This window comes from Sceloporus occidentalis, unplaced genomic scaffold, assembly GCF_023333645.1.
Source record: "Sceloporus occidentalis isolate IW3139 unplaced genomic scaffold, rSceOcc1.0.p SCAF_9, whole genome shotgun sequence".
Classification (NCBI taxonomy): Eukaryota; Metazoa; Chordata; class Lepidosauria; order Squamata; family Phrynosomatidae; genus Sceloporus; species Sceloporus occidentalis.
In genome coordinates, this window is record NW_028316989.1 from 7,789,748 (window position 1) to 7,813,999 (window position 24,252).

Genomic DNA, 24,252 nt, shown 5'->3' on the forward strand with positions numbered 1-24,252 from the left:
ATCCATTGGGAGAGGCGGGAAGATTCAAATAAAAACTATTATTATTATTATACCCCAAAACACACAAAAACAAGGAGTGGTTGGATAAAGAATGAGGGAGGTAGGGTGAAAGAGAGGAGGAAGTATGTTCCTCTTCTATTTCTTAGATATAGCATCTGTCTCAGAAAAGCATTTACTTGGGAAAGAATTCTACCCTCCTTTTCCACTGTCCAAAGCTGAACATGCATAATTTTTAATGAAATGGGATGGGATGAACAACAGTTGTGAGTTCACATCATTTTATAATCTGGAAAATATTAGATTTTTCCAGCTTTAGGGCCAAACACATTACAGATGGCCTTTTGTATCCACGCAGTCTTCATCCATGGACACTAGGCCACCGTATTTAATGGGTCTTGACCATCCACAGATTTTGCTATCTATGAGGAATCTTGTAACCAAATCCCAGTGAACACCAACAGCCCACTGTGCTATGTACATAGCATTAACTATATTCATTTAACATGATGTGTGTGCGTCTGTGTGTATGTATGTGTTTGTGTAATCTAGTTTGTTGGGCAGCAGTGTTAAGTAGATCTAATCAAGATGAGGGGATATGCAAATCTGACAGTTCCTCATTCTCTCCATTTGAATTTTTATAAACTCTGATGAAAAAGTATCAGAAATGATATTCACACCAATGCCTAATCAAGATCAAGACTGTAGTACATGGTGAAGGGTAGTAGAGTGGCGGTTTCCTACAAGACAGAAGCTGACATTGAAATCAACAACTGCCCCCCTCCCCCTTCTGCAAAGAACATCAACTTGAGGTGCGATGGTGAAATTATCCATTTGGACTACAGAGTGGGAAGGGCATTCTCTGAAGATGCCAGCCACAGATCCAGGTGAAACGTCAGGAATAAACTCTTCAAGAACATGGCCACTTATCCCGAAAAGCCCACAAAAAACTATGGGAAGGAACTGTTAACATCCCACTTCTCCACACATTATGGTCACACTCCTAATCCTCCACACCTGCTATTCCCAAAACAAAGAACAGGAAGGGGAGGCATAGGAGACACTTTAAATCTACTCAACACATTTAAGACAGGCTCCATACCTTAGAAATCATTTCCCCTTCTTCTCCTCATTTCTAGTCAGTCTTTTCATGATTCTAGCTAACCACAGCTTATTCCTTTTGATTTTGTGATCCCCCCCTCAGTAACTTATTCTGTAAATCAGTTTCCCATGGCATGCTCAGCAGGCCTTCTTACTAATGAACAGAATGTGCTGTTTGTTCTTTGCAGTTGATTTTTGTCTCTCTGGCATCTTCTGTCCACCCAATTAATAGATACCATAGTGATTTTGAGTGAGATAAGAAACAGACAACCTCTGGGTTGTACCAGTTTCTCGCTCTGTCAGTGCATCTAAATAGCAGCAGCGTAGTTGCAGCTGAAGATTTTTCAATAGCAAATAGATCAAAGTACTGATGGAATTGTTGTCCCAGAACTTCAGCAGTTAGTTAGAACATGCCATGAGGAATTCACTCTTGTTCTCCCAGCTCTGTTTACAGACCGACAGTTGGAAAGATGGTTTCCCTTTCATTTCCACTGAAAGGATTCATTTATTATTTATCAATGAGCTTATTGCATGATGATAGACAGTGGAAATTCAGTTGGATAGTGGCACCCTTCTACGTGCCTTACTGCATGATGTTGTAGTTCTTAAATTCTCTTCCCACAAGAGAATTTTGTTCAATGGATTTTTTTTCCAGATAGGAAGGGGAAAAAAGACTAACTTTTACAACCATTTCCTATGGGAAGAGAACTGAAGAACTATAATATGTGGTAAGGCATGTAGAAAGGCACTACATCCAGCTGAACTGGATGGCCCTTGTGGTCTCTTCCAACTCTATGGTTCTATGATTCTACTTTCTTTCATCATGTGATAAGCTCACAAGTAGATGATTTTTAATGACATTTTGCACCAGTAACAGTAGTCACTACACTAAGTACTGGCAATGATGTTTAAAGAGCCTATGCTTCATATGGAGAAAGTCCTTGATGTCATCATCATATAGTAGATCACTGAAAGGCCACTGGATACTCATCTTAGTCATCTCAGAATGATGCAAGCCTGAGTCAGGTGAAGGTGAGTAGTTGGCTTTTTAGAGAAGACAGAAGAGAAACTTTCACAGAGAAACCAATTACAGTGTAAGTAATTACATCTCATTACACATAATCTGCCCATGCTCAGGATCTGTCAGAATCCTGAAAGAAGAGTGCTGAAGAAAAGCTTGAAAGAAATGTCCATAGAAACCTGGTAAGCAAAGATGATCAAATGGAGACTACAACAATGCAGATTTATTTTTTATTATGCTGCACCGCTGGCAACAATCTATTAAAAACTCTGTTTCCACAGTATTTTCATCCCCCAGAAGACCAGAAGTATCATTTTGTATGTTTTAACTTTCATCAGTTCAGTTCATTACATTTTCCTTTCTCATCTGGATAAACTGCTGAACCTGACATGGACCCCTGAAGGATTCAAGTGGGAAACTAAACATTTAAATTATCTCCCCTCACTAGTTCCACCATCACCATCACAAATAAAATGCTACCACTATTGCTACTTGCTTCTCAAGTGCTTTAATATATTTAATGACATAATCTTAACCAAAAATTAATTGATGATAGTGTAATAGATTTTCATATGAATAAAATCAGGATTGCATATGATTCCCTCCAAACTATTAAAAAGGGTCATTACTTAAGAAAGGGGGTAGAATGAAAATATATATGATTGAAAATCATGGTTTAGAACATCAAGAACTTCTGATGAAAAGAAGTCTGATAAAAATCAGCACAAAATTCGTACATGGCTGTTTTGTACAGAAAACACCATCTTCCCTATAGGAAACAGCATTTCTCCATAGAAATATCATTTCTGTACAGACAATGCTGTTTTCTGTAAAAAAAAAAGTTTCCTCTGCAAAACTGCCACATGGGAATATTCCACACAGAATATCTCCAAATTTTAAATCAACTTTAAAACAGTGTATATTTCAAAGACTTTCTTATAATGGGAAGAAAATTGCTAAATTTACTTTTGCAAACAGATGAAAGACCCTCCCTCCATCCTTACTGCCACTGCTCTGGAATTGAAGGTAGAGAAGAAGAGGCAGTATCAGCTGGACTCAATCCCTTTCCCAGCTGCCGTCTTCTTCCCTTGTGTGTTGTGTCTTTAGAGTGTAAGCCTAAGGGCACAGAACTGTTTTTTCTTGTTCTTTTTCTTGTAAAGCAACATGTGCTAGTGCTATATAAATACATTTATATTTATTTATTAATTTATTTATCTATTTTAATACGTATAAGTTTTATATATTGTTTCAACTGATGTTGTGCGTTTTGTTATTTGTTGTTGTTCCCCATCTTGATCCACAGGGAAAGCTGGATAAATATTAACAACAACAACAATAAAAACAACAACAATAGAAGTAGTCCTTCGACTGCTGTTTTTTCAAGAACAATAAAAAGTCAAGCCTATGCAGCACTGCCCTTGAACTTCTCGTCATTCAAATGCAGGCCACACAACACTATGAAAATGGGCATAATCTCAGCCTGATCAAGTACTGAAAGAGACACACTCGAATGTGGCTTATTTCTCTTCTCCTGCTACAAGCAAGGTATTGTCAGATGAGGGTACTTCTGTTGCTCTATTTTTTACAACCGGATCAATTTTTGCATTTTGTTGAAGAACCTACTGTAAGACCTGAGAAACATGTCAAGAGCATCGATAACACACACACACATGCACATGGGCGCACACACACAGAGAGTTTTATATTGGGTGCTCAAATACTTTTGGAGTCTTTCTTGCACTGGTTGTGCTAATGTTTTACTTCACAGGTAAACAAGAAAGCAGAGGTGTGTTTATAAAGCAAAAGGCCTCTCTGGCCCACCTTGATTTCATATTCTGAGTCCAGCGCATCACAAGACCACAAAACAAACATTGTTTGTCATGAAATGCTAAAGGCCTCAGCTCTCACCTCTGCTGTAGGCACTCCCTCTGGTGGTCGACAATGTAGTACTATCATTCCTTCAATAGGAACTTCCTTTCCTTGGGGATCTTGCTCAAAATTCTTGCGTAAATCTGCAAAGAAGAGCATGTCAGGGTTAACAGCACCAAAAAACCTGAAAGCAGTAGACAGACTGCTCTCTTGCAAACAAAACAAAACAAAACAATAATATTTGCAAACCACCCTGTAGCATCTCAAGATTAGCATATTTGTTGTGGGATGAGCTTTTATAGCTACTTCCTAGCTACATAAGCATCTATTTCAATAAACGTAAAAAGTGAACAACGCAAATGATGTGTGTATTTATATATAGACACATACACAACTTGAACTGGAAAAAAAAATATTACTATGCTGGGTCACCATAAGTCAGACACAACTTGAAGGCACACAAAGAACTTTATTGCATGGGGTTTAAACCGTTCCCCAGTGCGTTCTAACAGGGGCGCGCGGGGGCGTGCACGGAATGCGATGAGCATGGGATGGGGCCCAGAACATGACTTTACCGCATGGGGGAACGCCGCCGCCGCGCGTTCCCATCGCGTTCCAATTCGGTTCCAGAGGGTGCCATTTCTGGGAACTGTTTCAAAGTGTCCCCAGAAATGGCGCCCTCTGGAACCGAATTGGAAAGCGATGGGAACGCGTGGCGGTGGCGTTTCCCCGTGCGGTAAAGTCGCGTTCTGGGCCCCATCCTGTGCTCATCGCGTTCCGTGCGTGCCCCCGTTAGAACGCACTGGGGAACGGTTTAAACCCCATGCGATAAAGTTCAAACATAACAAATAATATCCCATCTCTCTTGCATCCTTATGTACATTTTAGTTAAAAGCAATGTATATGTTTTCCCCACTGCTTTATCCCTATTGAAAAGGAAGAAAGGAAAGAGAGGTAGATCAACCTGACAGCAAATGACAGGAACAAGGTCACCCAGTGATCACAATTACGTTTGAGTATGGACTTGAAAATGGGTCCGATAGTCTACCCACATAGAGGCATTAAAAGAAAGACAGCTCATTTTGAACAAAGGCAATCATAAGTCTATGGACACTGACAGGTCTATGAACACATCCAAATTCTGATGGCTCAATCTGAATGATATTGCATCTGGAACGAGTACAGTTTGAAATGACTTAACCAGTCTTGAGTTATAATGAATCCAAAGAACATTTTACCAAATACCTTAATTAGTTTTTGTAATATGGATAACTAACCTAGCCATAGCAAGAGGTTTTGTGTTTTGTTTGGTTTCAAATCTCCCCTGATATTTAACAGTTCTGGGTTTACCTTGTTCTGCTGACAGAGCACCATTAACATGCTCAGTTTCTGACATTCATCCAGTTTTCTGAAATTAGTCAAGGTCATGTGCAAGCACAGATTGTTCTTGTTGGAGCATGCTAACCTCCAGAGAAGTCATAGTATGGTAATTCTGCCTGTTATACGCAAAACAAAATCTGCACATTTTTGTTCATTTTTTTTACAGGTGCCAGTGCAAAACCATTGCATCAACAAGGTTTTCCATAAATGGAAAGGATAGCATGGCATACACTTGATCACTCCCATATAACATTGACACATGTCTTTGGAATATGTCCCCAAGACGGGGACTATTTTTCTAACAGATTGTGTGCTGGATTATCCAAGCATGGACCAGATGCTCCCATGTGTTACCTCTGGTTCTCCTAACTGATGCTGTGTGAATCTCCTGACCTACTACAGACCAAATGGGTAATTTCTTTGGGCTGAAGGTTCCCTTTCTTCCCCGTTCCATGGGTTGGTGGCTCCATATATCATTAAGCAGCCACAGAATTGTGCTGCTAACTCTGAAGTCAGTTCCATTAAGGTTGATGGAGTTAAACACAGGATTTCCTTACATTCTAAGGATGCAGTTGTAGCTACTTACTAGATAGTTAGTCTATTGAATTAACATGGGACAATGCAAAATAATAATGTTTAAGACTATGAGGCACATATGCCAAGTCTAGAAACTTTTAAAACACTTTTGCTTCTGCAGAGAGGCTGAAGCTGTCAAAATGCAACTCTCTTCCTGATGCACAGAGAAAATTTGCCTCCCTTATCTTCCCACTCATGTACATATGTTTGTTTCACACACTCTCTCACCTGATTTTTCTTTCTGATGGGGGGATGGAGGGGTAATGAAAGGTAGCCTCAAGTAAAAAATGACTTGGAGGCACACAACAACAAAACAACAACATTTCCATTAGCTAGCTAGGATGTAGGCTCTCCATGCATATGTAAATGTAAAAGCCATTAGTAAACTTTTTCTAAGTTTGTAACCTGGAAACTAGCTGCCTTGTTTACCTTGAGGTAGTTTCCGTTCAGGAAATCAATGTGAGATTAAAGCATGGTTACAGCCACTCTGCTAAAACAAACCTGATTCCTAACTTTTAAAATTCATAGTGTTCCCAAAGAGGCAAATATCCTGGGGAACCCTTTGCTCCCATCACATGCAAATCCTATCTTGGCATACATTAATTCAGAGACAATGTTTTAATCACTACAAATGTTCCTGCCTTTCTTTTGGGCAAAGCTACAAACAGCGATTGCCCTTTCAGATTATGCTAGCTCAAAGGGAATATGCTGAGTTTGTTGGATTACAGACCAAATGTTGCCAAACCAAGGTCCTACAAGGAAGGAGATAAAGCACCAAGAAGAAGAAGAAGAAGCATGCTCTTTTAAAACAGCAGCAGAGGTCTTTCTTGCCCCATACGACAACCCTGTTTCTCCTTTCATATACATATAGGACTTATTTTTAAAGACACATGGCAATAAGCCGAAGTGCCTTTGAAAATGTGGACAAGGTTGTTTCAGCCTTGTCAATGGAAATAAACAGAGTAGTTATTTTTATATATGTCATGGCTATGAAAGGGCTCAAGGCCTTGTAGATATGATGTAAAACCTTAATAGGCATGGAAAGAACAAGTGGATGTTCTTGTGAGTGTTCCCGTAGCAAGTGCCAATGCAGGCTGAGAACATAAGAGAGCCAGATCGAATCACCTGCTTCAATGGATTTTTGGCTCCTTTTCCACACTTCCATGTCAGAAAAGAAAACTCACAGAACAGAGCACAAGTCAATAAAAATCCAGTTCTGAATAATAGCCTCTTGTAGCACCGCAAAACTGGGGAATTATCTGCTCCCTCAATGTAATGGCAGTTAATGCAGTGAAATAAAAATAATTTATGCATTCCAAGTAAACCAGCCAAGGAAAATCACAGCCATTTATAAAAATCATGTGTTTGGTGTGTTGCATTATTAGTTTAGCTCACTGTTCAACTGAAAGGGGCTCTGTTGAGTAGGCATCATTAAGGGGAAAATGTGGTGGAAAAACATTATCTGAAACACACAAATAAACAGAATAAACAAAAAGTGGTATATATAGGGAGATGTGAACATCTCTGGGCACATCCTGAAGGATGCTTGTTGTTGTTTTTTACAAGACAGTGGATGAAAAATGTACCTGAGCAAGAAGGGAATGGATTAAAAAATATTTTGTTCTGAGAAAGTCATTTCCTTGCTTTGAATATAACAAAATAATCCAAGTGTTCATATATGAGGCATGTGATAGTCCATGATGCCAATTGTTTCCATTTAGCTCCGCCTGAAAGCATCGATAGCTTACAAATCATAGAGCATCCATGAGGTATAGAATCATAAGCAATATTTAGTTAATGGTTTCTGACTTTAACATGTTTGTAGAGCAGGGCTGGCACCCTGTAGGGTGTATGCGTCCTCAGGTAGCATGTATATATATTTGCCCTCTAAGGAGTTTATCACACTGGTGCTAATTTTGGCATTAAAGAAAGATTAAAGTACAGCAGCATACTTAGAATTCTCTGCCAGAGAGCTTTAAAAATATAGTTCAAGGGTATGTACTAGAACAGTGTTCCTTTATGTGTGGTCTGTGGATGCCCAGGGGTCCATGATGTCCTCATAAGTGATCCATGAAACCTTGTGGGCTTGAAGGTTGCTTAGCCCACCTCCTCCTTGTAGCGGAGTGGCCACATAACAAGAGCCAGGGCAAAAACTGGCTGCCAAGCTGGCTGCACGTTGCCTGTCAGGTGGCAATCCTGCTGCAAAGAGGAGATGGGCTGAGCAGTAGTGTTGACAGCCAAGCAGCCAGCCTTTCCCCTTGTCTCTCTCTCTCTAGGAGTAGTTGAGTCTCTTATCAGAAATGCTTCAACCCCCTTTCACAGAATCTTAGAGCTGGAAGGAGCTGCACAGAGAGCAGAGCTGTTGATATCCATGGGCACAAGTCCCTTTTTGGAGAGAGCTTTGTGATCCCCTATTTCTGGGGAGAAGCAGTATTGACTTCCATGTGAACAGGTCCTTTCTTGGACAGTGGTTCCTGATCACCTGTTTCTAAGAAGCAGAGTTCAATCTGTTCCAGCCTCATAGTAGATTGAACACGAACACAGAGGCCCGGCCAGCCATGGCCTTGGCTCCTGTCATATGGCCTCTCCACTGCTCAGCCTCCCTTCTCCCCAGAGCCAAAATGCCATGTGACAGGAGCCAAGGCAAAGGCTGGATGGGATTGCACATTGCCATAAAATATGCTCTAGGAACAAACTGGCAGGGAGAAGCAGGATAAAAGTCTTCCCACCCACTCCAGTTCATCTGTAGGAAGGTTTAATGGATGGTGAAATTGTTAATGGTTCAACATTCAGACTTACTACTACTACTACTACTACTATCCTTAGAATTTTAAATCTTAAGTTATATCTAGGGAGGATCATGACAACAAAACATAATTAAATGGTCCCCTGGTAAAGAAAAGGTTAAAAACCACTACACTAGAGATTCTGCAAATTATAAATTTTAGGAAGCCATGAAAATTAAATTATTATGATCATATTTATTTCTATCCTACTTTCCCCCCAAATTAGGATTTGAAGCATCTTACAACAATTAAAAATACATTGTTAAAGTGGCATGAAACTGGTTTATTCATCTAGTACAGGTGCAAAAAAATGTCCTGAATGAATTCTCAAGCACGCCACATTTTGTGTCAGCCAGAAACCACTTACAGGCTATGCGGACTGAAGCCTTCCTGCTTTTTGATGTTCCCAGGTGGCTCCATGCAACACACTGGCACCAATAGTCCTCTGGCCCATGAAAATCCTCCACTTGCTGTCTTGTCACATTGATGTATGCCTCCCGAACCTTCAAGCCTGAATGGGAAAGATACAGGAAAATTAGCTGATATAAAATGCCTTACTCAAGCATAATCCTAAGGTTAGCCAAACCTTTTCTTTTTAATTAAACAATTCCATTTTTAATCAAGGCAAAGCTTTAATTACTTTGACAATAATGTATGGCTGCTAATTAAATTCTAACAGCCAAGTAGGTCAGGACGCATGAGCTGAAAGAATTTGTCTGCCAAGATGGGTTTCAGGCTTCTGTGATATCTGCATTCAGAATCATCTGTTGGCATGTCTACTCTTCAAAAACGTTATTTGTTTGGTTTGAAAAACATGCAACACACACACACACACACACACAACTGTGGTAAGAAAGCAGTCTGCTAATAAACTGTGGCTGCAAATTTAAGCATATTTTCTTACTCAGCTCTTTTAAAATGTGTGGGTCAGTGGGTCTTATTTTCAAGCAAATGTGCAGACTGGGCTGCTTATTTGTTTCAGCCATTGGCAGTACTGAACCATGGCCAGAGAATAATAGCCAAACACAGTCAAGCAAAAGCAATGGAGCAGTAGACAGTGAAGAAATGAATACAGTGCACCCACAGTCTAATGCCAAATGGCACTAAGAGACCAGAATCACTATTAAAAATCCAATTTGAAAGAAAGATTGGTTGGATACAGCCATTAATTGGATACACCATTGGGATTCACTGTCTTTCCATCAAGATGTTGCTTTAATTTACAACAGGTAAAAGCAAGAAGCAATTACATAAAACAACTGATAACATAAAAGAACAGACTAAATGTGTGCGTGTTTGTCAAGAAGGGAGAGAATCAGGAAAAAATGAAATTAAAAAAATCATAAAGAGAAGCTTTACAGTAAAAATGTTTACTCAAGAGATTAAATATGCATCAAATGTAAATTAAGGTATGAATGTAGTTGCTTCATAATTCTCAGGCTCAAATTTGCCATAATAGAAATCATCTTATTTCTGCAGATGAAAATGCATTTTGAAATTTGCTTCCCAGAAACCTGCAGCCAGAAGTGCTATACTTCAAAATGCACTTTGTTCAAGGTCCAAATGCACTGAAATGGCTTGAAGGCAAATAACAACAACTGGATCAATGAGCATATGCCTATTTATTGATTGATTTAATTTGTATCCAACCTTTATTTTATTTAATGTGTAGTCCATTTTCCCCCAGCACAGGATCCAAGGTGACCTACAACCAATTAAAGCAACGTGCAGCAAAATCCTATTTGATACGTACAAAAATTAAAACCATTAAACAATCTGTTTAAGACACTAAATCATGGAGTTAGGTCATCCATCATACAAGTGGGGAGACTCCTTTTGGGAGCAAGGACCAGAAAAGACAATGCTACTGTCCCCCCCCCCCCCCCCGATTTGGAGCATCAAATGTGCATTTACAGACTTGTGTGGGAAGCCAAGAAGGTTGGGAGTAAAGACAGGAGAACCTAGGCTGGCTTTTGGAGAGGGAGTGACTTGATCAAGGAAAAGGGGATAAAAAGGAGGAAGGCAGAAGAGGAGGGCAGAGCTGCGGTCATGGACAGGGAGAGTAAGAGGTGTGGGCATCCAGAATGCCTGGGGAAGACAGTGGCTCTGTTACACACAAGTGCAGAGAAAGGACTGACATGAGCTATGACTGTGGCCTAAAAGAAGCCCCTGCCTCACACAGTGGAGGAGAGGAGGAGGGAGAAGGCTGGAAGACCCCAGGCTCAGTAAGGTCAGCTGAATCCCTAGACTATGAGGAAGAGTGGTGGGACTCCAGGAGTCATTGTTGGACTCTCTCCCAGTCTTAGAGAAGACCAACTATGAGGACATGCAGAAAGGACCTAGGACACTAGAAACCAAATCACCCTCTTAAGGAGGAAGCTTAAGTTCCCCTGACTACTATCTGGACACCCGGGAATTGCAAAGAGATGTTTTTATTACAGTTATTGGATGAGGGGATGTTTGGGTCTTGTTAATAAAGTAAAACTTCAGTTGGTAAGCATAGTCCAGAATGGTTATAAACCATCCTGGACATAAAATGCTGTTTGAAAACAAGGAAATTCTGGACCATGCCAGCAACTATCAGGTCAGAAAGCACAGGGAAACCATTGAAATCCATAAACACCTGGACAATTTCAACAGGAAAGAAGAAACCCTTAAAGGAAACCATGTTTGGCTACCAGTCCTAAAAAACACCAAGACCCAGCAAAAACCACCCAGGGGGAGAAGGATTCCTTGCAGATGATGGATCATGGAGTAAATGGACATCCCGTAGGCCTTACCATTCAACAACAGAACAATACACATATTAACATTCAAATCACTTCCTCTCAATCAAAAGTATATATACCAATTCTCTTCCATGCCAGCATTCTCTGAAGATGCCAGCCACAGCTGTTGGCCAAACGTCAGGAAATAAACTCTTCTAGAAAATGGCCTCATAGCCTGAAAAAAACCCACTTGCTAAAATTGCTCATTGCTTCCTTTGAGGCCAAACATAATTAAGAATTATGTCCCCAGATTTCAGGGGAGGGTAAACCTATCCAACATAGACTGAATCCTTATCTTCCCTTTGATGGACCAAGAGCACTTTTTTCCCTTCACTCTATTAGGTATCAATTTACTTGTCTTCATCCAGTCCACCATTGACACTGATTTAGCACTGAAACAGCTTGCTTGAAATTAGATTCAAATGGAAGGACAGAGTATTATTGACACCAAAGCCCTGAACTCCAGAAAACCTCTCTCACTTTTATGTAGCTATTAAACAGCATGGAGGACAAAACTGGGAGCGCCAGGACCAGAATATTCCAGGAGCAGCTTGGAGTATTCTGGCCCATCCAAAGTCCTGGCTCTAGTGTCAGAGGGCCTTGGTTAGCCTGTCTTCCTTTCCTTGCAATTTTTTTCAGCCAGGAAGGCTTCCTGTTATTGTTACAGGGCAGAAGAAGGAAAGCCTTCCAGATTGGAACAGAAACACTGGCTAGAATTCATCATAGGACTCATCTTTGTAAATTGACTTATGTGTGCAGGATATGGAACTGAACTATTGTGTGCCTTCAACTTATGGTGTCCCTAATGCAAACCTATAATGGAGTTTTCTTGGTTCGTTTCTTGAAAGTGGGTTTGCCATTGCTATCCTCTCAGGTTGAGAGAGTATGACTTATCTAAGGTCACCTATTGGGTTTCCATGGCTGAGCTGATATTCAAACCCTGATCTCCAGAACCATAGTCCAGCACTGAAACCATTACACCACACTGGCTTCCTAGCTCCTCACAAATCCAACAGGATAAAGATCTTTTAGTACTTTCAGAGAGTACGTTCCCTGGACACTGTCACTTCCCAAACTACCCCTTTTTTCTCTCGTGTGTGTGTGTGTGTGTGTGTGTGTGCGTGCTTGCACGCACGAATAAGAAAAATATTATATTATCCTTATATTTGATCTTCTTTCTCTCCTCTCTCTCTCCCTCCCAGCAACCCCTACAGCTTCAAGCTGTTTTCAATTTCATACCCTCACAGCTTTGAGAGTTTGCTATTCTGCATGTACTTTTGCCATTTATGACGCTCTACCATAATATTTGCTATTCCCCAGTGGAACTAGTGTTTATATCTTGACTGTTGTACATTCAACAAAATTCCCCTTTTAGAGAGTTCTTTGCGAATATGAGTTTTTGAGTGCTTAATGCACTATTTTGCCAAAGCGGAATGATCACTGATAAGTGTAATCAGAACATATATAATTTCATCCATATGTTCTGAGGGTATACCTGGTAACAATGGTTCTGTAACCCTATAATTCTACAAATCCTTATAATCTCTAGCATTCGTTAACCTAAATAAAAAGTTCTTTCCTTGTTTTAAAAACAAGCCCAATTGCTATACTCTGAATCAATACAGATGGAGCACAGGATTTGGCAAAGTACAACAAAGAGTTGGCTAGTAATAACTCAGATGAAAAGAATTATACATATACCCCTGCCCCTGTTTAATCTGTGAAATTTTGAAGAATAAGTCCTTTCCAAATATTTCACAATTAATATTAGTGAAATTAAGTGATCCAATTAAACCTACTAACTAGACTTTGCAACACCACATAGCTACTTTGCAAAATAAGTGGCTGTCATTTTGTAATATATTTCCATGTCTTTGAAAGCTCATTTGCTTCCAAAGATCCTTTCTTTCATCTCATCAGGCTGAGAACCTTGACATTTAAACGTCTTGCATAAACTGGTGTTGGAACAAGATGCCAGCTACTTTGAAAATTAATTGAGGAAAAACGTGTGTGTACACACACACACACACACACACACACACACTCAAGTCACATGTTGACTTAAGGCAACCCCTTAAAATTCATAGAGTTTTGTTAGGCAAGGAATATTCAGATGTGCTGTAGGTTCTGAAATATAGCCTACAATGCCTAGCATTCCTTGGCTGTCTCCCAGCAAAATACTAACCAGGGCTGCCCCTGCTTAGCAGCCAAGAACAGCAGGATAACACAATATAAACTGCACATCAACTCAGACATAAAACAGACCTAATAGAAAAACCTGCCAAGCTCTTTTTTTAAAAACAAAACAAGAGGGAAGCACTCTTGTATGAGGCCACTGAAAGACATCTAAATAATATTTGTCAAGAGCTCAGATTCCTAATTGTTTGCCACTTTGCAAATATCAATACAACTGATGTCCAAATTTAAATCTTCCAGCACCACTAACTGAAACCTGGCTAAATATTTGGGAAAATAATAAAAGGCTCTAATCCAAAATCCCCTTGGCTTAGCATAAATATCCACATGTGGAGATGCACCATGCCAGTGCTATAAAACTACCATACAGAATAGCAGCATTGCACAAAATATGCCAGTGACTGGGTACCATTCTGGAAAGTGAAACAGCAATGTGCAACTGCAATATACAACACTGTTGTATGTGAAACTCTGCTTCAACTGCTTTCAACAGAATATGTTTGCTGCAGCATAGCAATTAATTCATCTTGTATGTCTACTGTGGATTTACACACGGACATTTTACAACAGGATGTCAACTAATATCTCCAGAAAACAAACCGTAATGTAATGAAGACAGAAACAGCTGAAGACATCCAACTATGGATGAAGACAGAAAGAGCTGACTATATTACGTTAGAGACATTGTTATCAAAAACAAAAGGAATTATACCTTTGTCTCCTATATCTGGAAGGATAGGCTTCAGGATTAAGGCGGTGGGAGACAATTACAACTTTGAACAACAACTGGAACCTAGCACTGATTTAAAGGCAACTCCGCCTTTAACCATGGGCATTGGAGTTACAAGGTTGCTACCATTTTAGGATCTCAGCAGCAAAACCTGACATCTAGGAACAATCCCTTGTGATGTAATTCAAGGTAGATCCAGGAGCCAAATGAGACTACACAATTACAGTATTATGATTCCATTTTAACTGCTCTGGGATTTGCAGTTTAGCAAGAGGCATTGAATGTTGAACTACAAAACTCTGGTGACCAAGGTTCGATCCGCAGCCCAGGCATGAAACCCACTAAGTCACGTGCTCTCAGCCTCACAGGAAGGCAATGGCAAACCTTCTATGAAATATTGCCAATAAAACCCTATGATAGATTCTCCTTAGGGTCACCACTAGTCAGAAATACTATTTTAATCATTTCAAAATAATGGAGTGATGAAACCACACCTTCATTTGAAATAAAATTCCAGCAGCAATTCTTCTTTCTTTGATGCAGGAGAGGCCCAGGAGCAACACTAAAAAACTCAGAGGCTGCTTGCAGCCTTTAAACCCCATGATTCTCCCTGCATTAGCCTACAGTCTTTGGTCAGACATGCATTACTGATTTTAATAGTGTTAAAAAACCAAGTTCTACTTGACCAAAGACACGAGTAGGACAAAAGGAACTACCACAGGCAATGGTTGTACTCTAATAAATTACCTTCAGCTCTTTTAAAATCTGGCATATGTCATTAGTCTTAGTCAGCTTTCCTTGGGGCTAATATGAGCAAGATTAGAAGCAGCAGCAGTGAGAAAGAACTGGGTCAATGAAGCAGCACAGACAATCTGAGAAGGCAGAGGTAAGGGTTATTTTTTTTATAAGAACAACCATAACACTTCTCTCCTCCCTTTCCTCCATGCACCTGAATGCAGGATACCTGGTTCTTTTCTTTCCCACTTTATCCCATTTATCCTAAGAGGCTGAAAAGGACTGACAGCCCCAAGGTCCCTCAATGACTTTCACATCTCAGTGGTGTCTTGGACTTGGTTCTCCCAAGTCCCACTCCAATTCAACTAACCACAAAAGCACACTGGCTTTCATTATTATTGCCATCACCACCACTTATGTTTCCTCTTGTTGCCATACAAACTGTCAGCATCATAACTCTAGTGCCACTGTTCTGTTTATAGGGCAGAAGGAGGAAAATCTGTCCAGATTGGAGCAGAAACATTGGCTGGAATTCATCATAGGATTCATCTTTGTAAGAGGACTTATGTGTGCAGGATATAGAACCGAGTAGTTTAGCAATGTCTGTGTTTACCTAGGACTGAGGTGGTGAACCTATGGCACATGTGCCTAATCTGGCACATGAAGGCATTTTTGAGGGAACATGGAGAGAAAGGAGGGTGGGAGAAGAGTAGGAACAGGTGTACATATGTTCCTCCTCTTCCCCCACCCTTCCATGCCATTAGCTATCTCTGGGGAGGCAGCTTGAGTTTGGGCACTTGGTTCACTGTCACTGACCTAGAGACTGCCGTGGCATGACAACATATGGGCATCAATTGTGCAATGGTAGCCAGTAGAGTGACTGATCTGCTATGACCTGATGTTCAATGGGCACTCCTGATACACATCCAGACACTTGCTAGGAAATACTGAAACACAACAGAAGTGTCTATTGCACATCAGAGGTGTCTAATGTGCATCAATGTCCAATGGACATCCAAAGTGTCCAGTGAGCATCACAAGAGCCCAATTTGTTGTTTTTGCAGGGTGGAAACACAAAGAAGGAGACTGGTTGCTGGAAACACAAAGAAGAAGATGAGTTTCCAAGAAAAAGCTAACTTTTCACTTTTGGGAACCAGATATTGGACTAAAAATAACTTTGATCTGGCTCTTCTTAAGGATGTAGGACTTGGCTCCACTTTCTGGAGAGCTCTACAGCAGTGAATCTATGACCCAACTCCCACCATCGCTGACCATTGGCCATGCTGACTAGATCTGTTGGGAGCTCCAGTCCAGCAATATCTACCACAAGCTCACCATTCCTACCCTGTAGGCACCAGTACTCTCACATCTAGCCTATGAAAATTGTTACTAGTTTGTAGTACTTCCATGTGTTCCAGTAGAGCATGGAATGCAATGAAAGGAAATAGAGAATGGGGATAATATGAAGGAAGCTCTCAAGTATATATAATGCAACTCTAACAGTTTGTTCTGCTTGGTTCCCACTTCCCCTTCATGAAGAGGTGAATGCAAGTCAAACACATTGGGCTTTTAAACATCTGTTTTGCACTGAGTTACTTTTTTCAGCTCTGTAAACCTAGATTCTCCATTAATCAAGTCCTACTTAATCTCAGGCATCAAGAGGCCTTCAGAAGTCAATCTGTTCTTTCAATAAGCAACAGAGAAATATAGATATTTAAGGGAGAAAGGGGAAGAAAAAGATCCTTAGAGTAATGGATTAAAGCATGGGAAAGGGTCACACAATGCAAATACAAGAGGTTCCTCCACTCCCAAATTTTCTTCAAAGTTCAATAGCTTCAAATGTCTCCACTGCAAAGCTAACAGATATCTTGCCCAAGGCTGCAGAATGAACTCTGTGACCAAGCAAGGATTTGATATTCTGAAACAGAGCATCCCATCTTCTTTACCACTCATGGGAAGAAAAGCAAAACAAAATACTTGAGATCTTTCTTTCTATCAAGAGCTGATTATTCTGTATGCTATTTTGAGATTCAGAATCTTTCAGGTAGGTAATGCTGGATATACCTCTGTGGCTTTTTATTGTCATGCTGTCTTAATCTGAATTTAGCTCCCTGGTCTTTTTGTCTTTTCTTTTGTCTAACAGGGAACAGAGGAAGCTTGAACAGCTTGAGGTGAGCATATTTAAGCAATACTGTCTCATCTCATCCCTTTCTTTTGTGATCATTGAGATCTCTGGATGAGGTCCAGTCCCACATGTTATATTATAAAGAAAAGCTCCAGCATCCTATTCCTCATCATGACAAATGTGACACCATTGGAAAGCCCACAATTGGGTCACAAAGGCTGTAGTTCTTCCTCTGTGCTTTCCCTCAAGCAACTGGTACTCAATAACAATGGAGTTAAATATTCAATGGAGAAGTGCTATATAACCACTATTATCTGTAGCTCTTCATAGACTCACACATAATTCCACTATACATTTATATAATCACTCTTTAAAGCCATTTAAATTGATAAACCATCACTAGATCTTGCAGCTAATTCCATAAATTGTGCTAGGAAACAAATGGTTTCCCATGAGTGTTGGACTGTAAACATACCATCGCTTAATGGTGATTTAATCTGAAAGAGAATCTGTCTCAGATTGTCTTAAATTAGTACATTAGTTATAAAACTAGCCAGAATGTGACCAATTTGTAACCCTTCACTTTAAAAAATTGGGGGGGGGGGGAAGATTTGTGAGAAGGTGCTTCCAAGAGTGTGCAACAGCTACCAAAAAAGGCACATTCTTCCCACATACCCTGTTTTGAAGCAAAAGTGGTGCGCACTTGTGTGTGTATGCCTTACTACCATTAAAAAGTAGGAAGCGTGTGGATGCCCCATGGATTAGAGGAACATACACATGCTGCCAATACTTTACTATTATTTGACAGTAGTCATGAAGCCAACTTAGAAAAATCAGCAGTGTTTCCATATTGTCCTTGCAATGCTAGCTCAGATCTGGTTGCTCCATTAAAAGGGCAATAAAGCAAACTAAAATGAGGAAAAGCTAAATCAGGTTGAGTATTCCTTATCCCAAATTCTTAGGACTGGTAGTGTTTCATATTTGAGATGTTTATTTTTTTTAAAAATGGAATATCTGTATTTGCATAGACATAATAAGGCTGGAGGGAATCTGAGGATCTGTGAAACAGTGGGAGGTGTGAATTACAAGTACAAACTCACATTGTATCTCCAAAGATTTTGGAGGATTTTGGGTTTCAGGGATACTCAGCCTGCAGTATGCTGCTGTTTATTTCATTAAATAAATGTGACAATGGGCAAGCCAAGCATTTATAAAATTATGGATATCTTGAGAGGAGAGAGAGCTTTTCCTCCTCTTTCACAGCATGAAAACATGGGGCGCATGCTAATCCTCAAATAGAAAGGACCAAGATCTCTTCACACCTGCTTCTGAGCATCTCAAGGCACCTGGATGGTTAATTATCTTGCAAGGCAATTATGCTTTTCTTTTCATTTTTACTGACATGAGGTTTTAAAAAAAGAATTTAGGTACGGACTAATATACATGTAGACCTTTCCCTCTTTTTCCTCCCCCCGCCTTCTCTATATATACATCGTAAAATATATATCTTTCTCAATAGTTTTTAATGTGAACTAACCAGACATTTCTAATTGAAAAATCAGTCACACGTCGTTCCCCATTTGAAATATAAGCCTTTGGAAATAACAAAGCCTTGTTAATTAGCTTATCACTTTCCCCCACCCTCACCTCTTACTGGCTCTTCATCCAAGGGAAATATTTAAACTTCAGGTCATGATAAATTAAGGCTGTAGGAGAACTATCAATTCCAAAACACAACCTCATTACTTTTTATAATAATAATAATAATAATAATAATAATAAATATTTATTTATAACCCACCTTTCCTTTTCGAGGATCTAGGCGATGGTGCCTGGGGAAATTAAATGCACATACGCAAACCAACAGTGACCAAGTCTTTATAATAAAAATTAAACAAAAAAAGTAATGAAGAAATAATTTTTTTAGGAGAAACCAGAACTTGGAAAAGTTACTTCTTTAAGATTACAACTCCCAATATCTCCCATCCAGAATGACTACTGGCCATGTGGCCAAACCGTGACAGGACCGTCCGCAAACATTTGAATTCTCAAGAATTCTTCATCAGGTTGAAGGTTAAACAAAGGAAAAACAGTCTACTTTTATTTGTGTGTGCATGTGTATGCACTACAGATGGTGACATTAGCAAGCTAACCACCTGCGATGTTAGTATTTGCTGGTACAAAAAATTCTGCAAAATTAAAGAGTTGATGCTCTTCGGAGCCAGTTTGTAGGATCCTGTTCATTTCACACACATTTAGCATGGATTAGCAAAAAACCAAAAAACAAACAAAAGTCCCTTGTGTACTACTTTGGCTTCATTCGCACTGCAGAAATAAGCCAGTTTGACACCACTTAATGACATGGGATCACACTCAGTGTTTCCCTGATTTTACTGAAAATCAGCTTTCTTAATGTCTAGAATGCATGTCTGATTATGCTTGGCTTCCCTTTTCTGCTCTATAACAAATTCCAGGATAACATGGTCACTCCCACCTCATTCCACCACATTAACAAGGTTATCATGGTTAGTTAGGATCAGCTGATCTCCTTGTTGCCTCTTCCACCTTTTTAACAATGAAATTGTGTGCAAGGCAAGCGAAGAATTTATTACATATTGGCAGAGATTCTTGACAGAGTTTGACCTAAAACAATCATCAGGACAGTTACTACTACATCTCTCCTTTCTGAATGTGTGGCCATCTTTTCCAGAAAGGCATGTAGGAAACCCCCATAATGACAGCCCTGTTGTTTCTCTCCCTCTTATTTTTTTACTCAGATGCTCTCATCATGTCTTCCAGGATTTCTCTTCCAGGTGTAAACATTTTTGACATATAATGTTACTCCCCTTCCTGTTTGGTCTGTTTCTCTGAAATAGGTTATAATCACTCTGTAAATGCATTACAATCATAAGACTCATCTGACCAGGCTTCAGTGATGCCTATTATATCATGCTTGCTTTGCTATATTAAGTGTTCAAGTTCATTTTGTTTATTTCTCATTCTCTCTGTGTTAGTATAGAGACATCTAAGACCATGGGCCATTTCTCCCAATCTGCTTTAACATTTTCCCCTCCACTGTTGGGTTCTTGTACTATTCACCAATTCTCTCTATAACAGTTGGGCTATTATTTCCAGCACCTGATGAACTTCTGCCCTCAAGAATACTCCCTCTCCTACATAATTCAATTTAAAGTCTTTCTGGTTAGATGTATGAGATTCTTACCAAAAATGTTCCTCTATGGGTGCAACCTAAACCTTGCCAGAAGTACATCTTCCTGAATCTGCAGATCATAGTCCAAGAAACCAGATTGTCTCTAGTGACACCATATAAAGAGCCAGGTGTTTCCACTGATATTCTTCTATCCCTTGCTGGGCAATGCCCTTCAATTGCCCTTTCCATGCCCGTTCCAGAATCCTGTGTTTCATATTTCAGACTTCCTGGCTTCTTCCACCCTTGGACCATGTTGACCTTGATTCCTGTTGTCTCCTTGACTTGGACTGCTTGACAATGCCTTTCTCATATGGACCCTCACAGGCTAGGATGCTTTCTAGCTGCTGGTAGTTTGCTGTCTCTGCCTGCATTATCAATTTGTGGTTACCTCCCAGCCAGCCTGTGTAGGTGTTTGGTAAACCAGGACAGACATCCTCTACGTGTTCCTTGCTTGTTCCACTCTATCCAAAAAAGCCTCATGTTTCCTAATATGGTGAAGGATTGATACATGGGCCTCAAGTCGCTAGCCCTTCCCTTCCTAGAATGGACCACCAATTGTTGAAGGTATAGCTACTGGCATCCAAATGCAAGAACACAAACATACCAAAGCTGTTGCAGATGACTGTAGCAGTTCCCTCACTATCCATATTCAATAGCAATAGCAAGTAATAGCAAGTACATTTCTATGCTGCTTATTAGTGCACTTAAGCACTCCCTAAGCAGTTTACAAAGTGTAAGCTAATTGCCCCCAACACGTTGGGTACTCATTTTAGCAACCTCCTCAGAAGGATTTAAACCTGAGTCAAGCTTGTGCCCCTGGCTGGTATTGAACTCGCAACCTTATGGTTTATGAGTGAGTGGCTGCAGTACAGGCATTTAACCACTGTGTCACCACGGCTCCTACTATTCAGGAATCTTAAGATTCAGGAAGATATTCAGTAATCTTAAGCAAACACTAAAACAGAACTCTGGGTCTCCCCCTCAAAACTCCCTTGCTAAACACTCCCTTGCACCATTCTTGTTGTCCTTCTCTCAACCTGCTCCAACTTGTCCATAGCCTTCTTAAAATGATGTGCTCAGAATTGTATGCAGTGCTCCTAATGAGGCATAATCCGCACAGAACATTGCTATTTCAGCTGGCCCATGGTTTAATGTGGTTGTAAGCAGCTGTGTGTGAGAGAGAGGCTTCAGTGGCCCACCACTGCCATAAAATTATGGGGGACTTTATCAGTAGAACCATGACTGATCATTGAAAGGTAACTGCAGGCTTCATTTGCAAGTCTGATTGCCCAGACTTCTATTTCTAAAGCAGTTCCATTATTGACAGGAAAACGTGCTAACAGCTTTTAATTATGAGCTCAGCGTTTGGTTTGTGTTGACCCTGAAACAAACAAAAAAGGACTCTAGGTAGAGTATGTTGCTATGAAGTGCTAAACAGAATAAAAAACTGCTGAACATTAGGAATGGATTAATCTGCTTTGCTTTCTATGGTCTGTCCATTTTCTGAAGCACAGATTTGTTTCCTCCCATTTCTTCTTCATTTCACAATATGTTTTTGAACATCTGCACAAAAGAACAACTTATTTTTTTATACATTTCCCACAAATACATGCATTTGTGAAAGCAATTTCCCAAATATATGTTTTCTTGTTTGCTATTTTACCTTACACATAATTTCCCCTTATGACGATTTCAATGCAGTATTTGACTGGAGGTCTGCATTGCAAAATTCAGAATACTGTAGAAACTAAGAAATCGTGGCATATATTAGTTCAGGAAGTACAAATTATGTTGCTTCATATTAAAATGTGAATCAAATCAATATCTCCCTTGTATGGCTGAGACTGGAGGAAGCCACTCTCAGTATTTACTGCATCCATCCAGTATGCTCTGGTGAACAGTATATGAACTAAGGCATAGGGAACCTGATGGCAAATGTCCTCTCATCCATAAAAAATGATAGGTTAATTACTCTTGGTCCTTACTCTTACCACTATAATATCACCACAAGAATCCTTCAAGGTATACTAAGCTTAGAGATAGAGACGACTGGTCCAAAATCAGACTTGTGAAATACATGTCTTATTGGGTATCCATCTTTCTCACACTCCAAACACTAATACATTACCCAATACACCACAAAATGGACTACCCCAGTGAGCCCTATAGTAACAAATACAATAAACATACTAGTTACCGTGAAATATTGGTCTGTTTTTTTCTGAAAATTATTTTTTACTGCTGGCTTAAACATCAAATTTTCTCTCCCTTGAATAATGGAAATTACATGACAAGTATGTCTCATCAATTTGAGAAAGAGCAACTGCAATATAAATGAAAATCAACGCTGTTTCTTGATACCTTATGTAATTCCAATTCACAGTGGTAGCCAGCCCTTTAAATTGTTGTGCAAATTATAAGCATCATGCTTTGTCATCCAACTCAGCCTCAAAGAATATGGAATGTTTGCCTCTGGTACTGCTATGCTAATAAGCTTTCTATACTGCTGAGTGGTTTAGCAGCAGACAGAGTAATGTTGGCAAAGGATGAATAATTGCTTGGAATGTGCTAAACATAACAGAGCAGCACCAAACTTCATCATTTGTCAGCTTTATTTGTTTAAATGAGAAAAGTGCTGACAGCAGTTATTGCTATAATCTTTTAATTTTATCAGACAAGGAAACTTTAGTTACTCTTAGCAGGTCTTCATCCGAATGGCAAAAACAGAAGTTGAGATACTTTAGAGTCAATCTCAGGCAGGTGTTTAATGAATATTAAAACGTAGGTTAAAGATGAAGCTTACTCCTTTAAAAGTTTAAACATACCCACTCTCCTACTCTCCAGAAAGACACATTTTACATAAGATTACTATATCCATCTGAACATTGTTAAAATTCCCCATGCATTCAGGAAACGTGAACAGTGCTCGCAATTATACAGAAGATTGTAACAATGTGAAGACGTACTATTTCCCATCACCATGGACAGAGTCAAGAGCTGGACAGCGAAGAAATCTGAGAGAAAGAAAATCAACTTATTTGAAATGTGATGCTGGAGAAGAGTGCTAAGGAGGAGACGAAAAGACAAACAAATGGGTCCTTGAACAACTCAAGCCGGAGCTCTCCCTGAAGCCACGGTGACTAAATTGAGCCTGTTGTACCTTTGCCACATCATGAGAAGACATGACTCATTGGAAAAGACAATGATGCTGGGAAAGGTGGAGGATAGCAGAAGGAGACGAAGATCGCATACCAGATGTTCACAATAACTGCTGTCAGCGTTCATTCAAGGAGGTCATGGGTCTGAGCCTGCAAGACCCAAGAAGACCAGTTGAGGACAGGGGATCTCATCCATAGGGTTGCCATGAGTTGAGGTTGAGTTAAAAGCAACATGAGCTGAAGCTGAGTTAAGGTTGAATTAGCAACAACAAAGCCTCAGCACTACTCCTCATAATATCTTTGCTGGAAGGACTTTGCTGGAAGTACCGGGACTAGAGCTTGTGTCCCCATTTTCTCTCCTGATGTTAACCCAGAATTTAGAAATGATTTGGACAAAGACTCAGAGTTTACTCTCTGTCTATATTGTTACTGTGTTCTATTGTGTTTCTCTATGTCTAGAGAAAAGAAACCACTTTCAAAATAATATTTGAATAAATGTACTAATGGGCATTCTCTCTCTCTCTCTCTCTCTCTCTCTCTCTCTCTAAATAAACAGTGTATGTTCAAACTGCTGTGAATTCTGTTCCAATATTGAAGAT

The 24,252-nt window shown here is 39.8% G+C and overlaps 1 protein-coding gene across 2 annotated transcripts in view; it reads right to left on the reverse strand.

The window, feature by feature from the left end:
• UNC5D (unc-5 netrin receptor D) overlaps positions 1-24,252 on the reverse strand; it is a 261,428-nt gene that overhangs the window by 107,374 nt on the left and 129,802 nt on the right. For both annotated transcript variants that reach the window (XM_089537360.1, XM_089537359.1), the window contains exons 3-4: positions 9,098-9,241; positions 4,028-4,131 (exon numbers count right to left, since the gene is read on the reverse strand). In XM_089537360.1, coding sequence (XP_089393486.1) covers positions 4,028-4,131; positions 9,098-9,241 — 248 coding nt within the window. The remainder of the gene's footprint in view (positions 1-4,027; positions 4,132-9,097; positions 9,242-24,252) is intronic.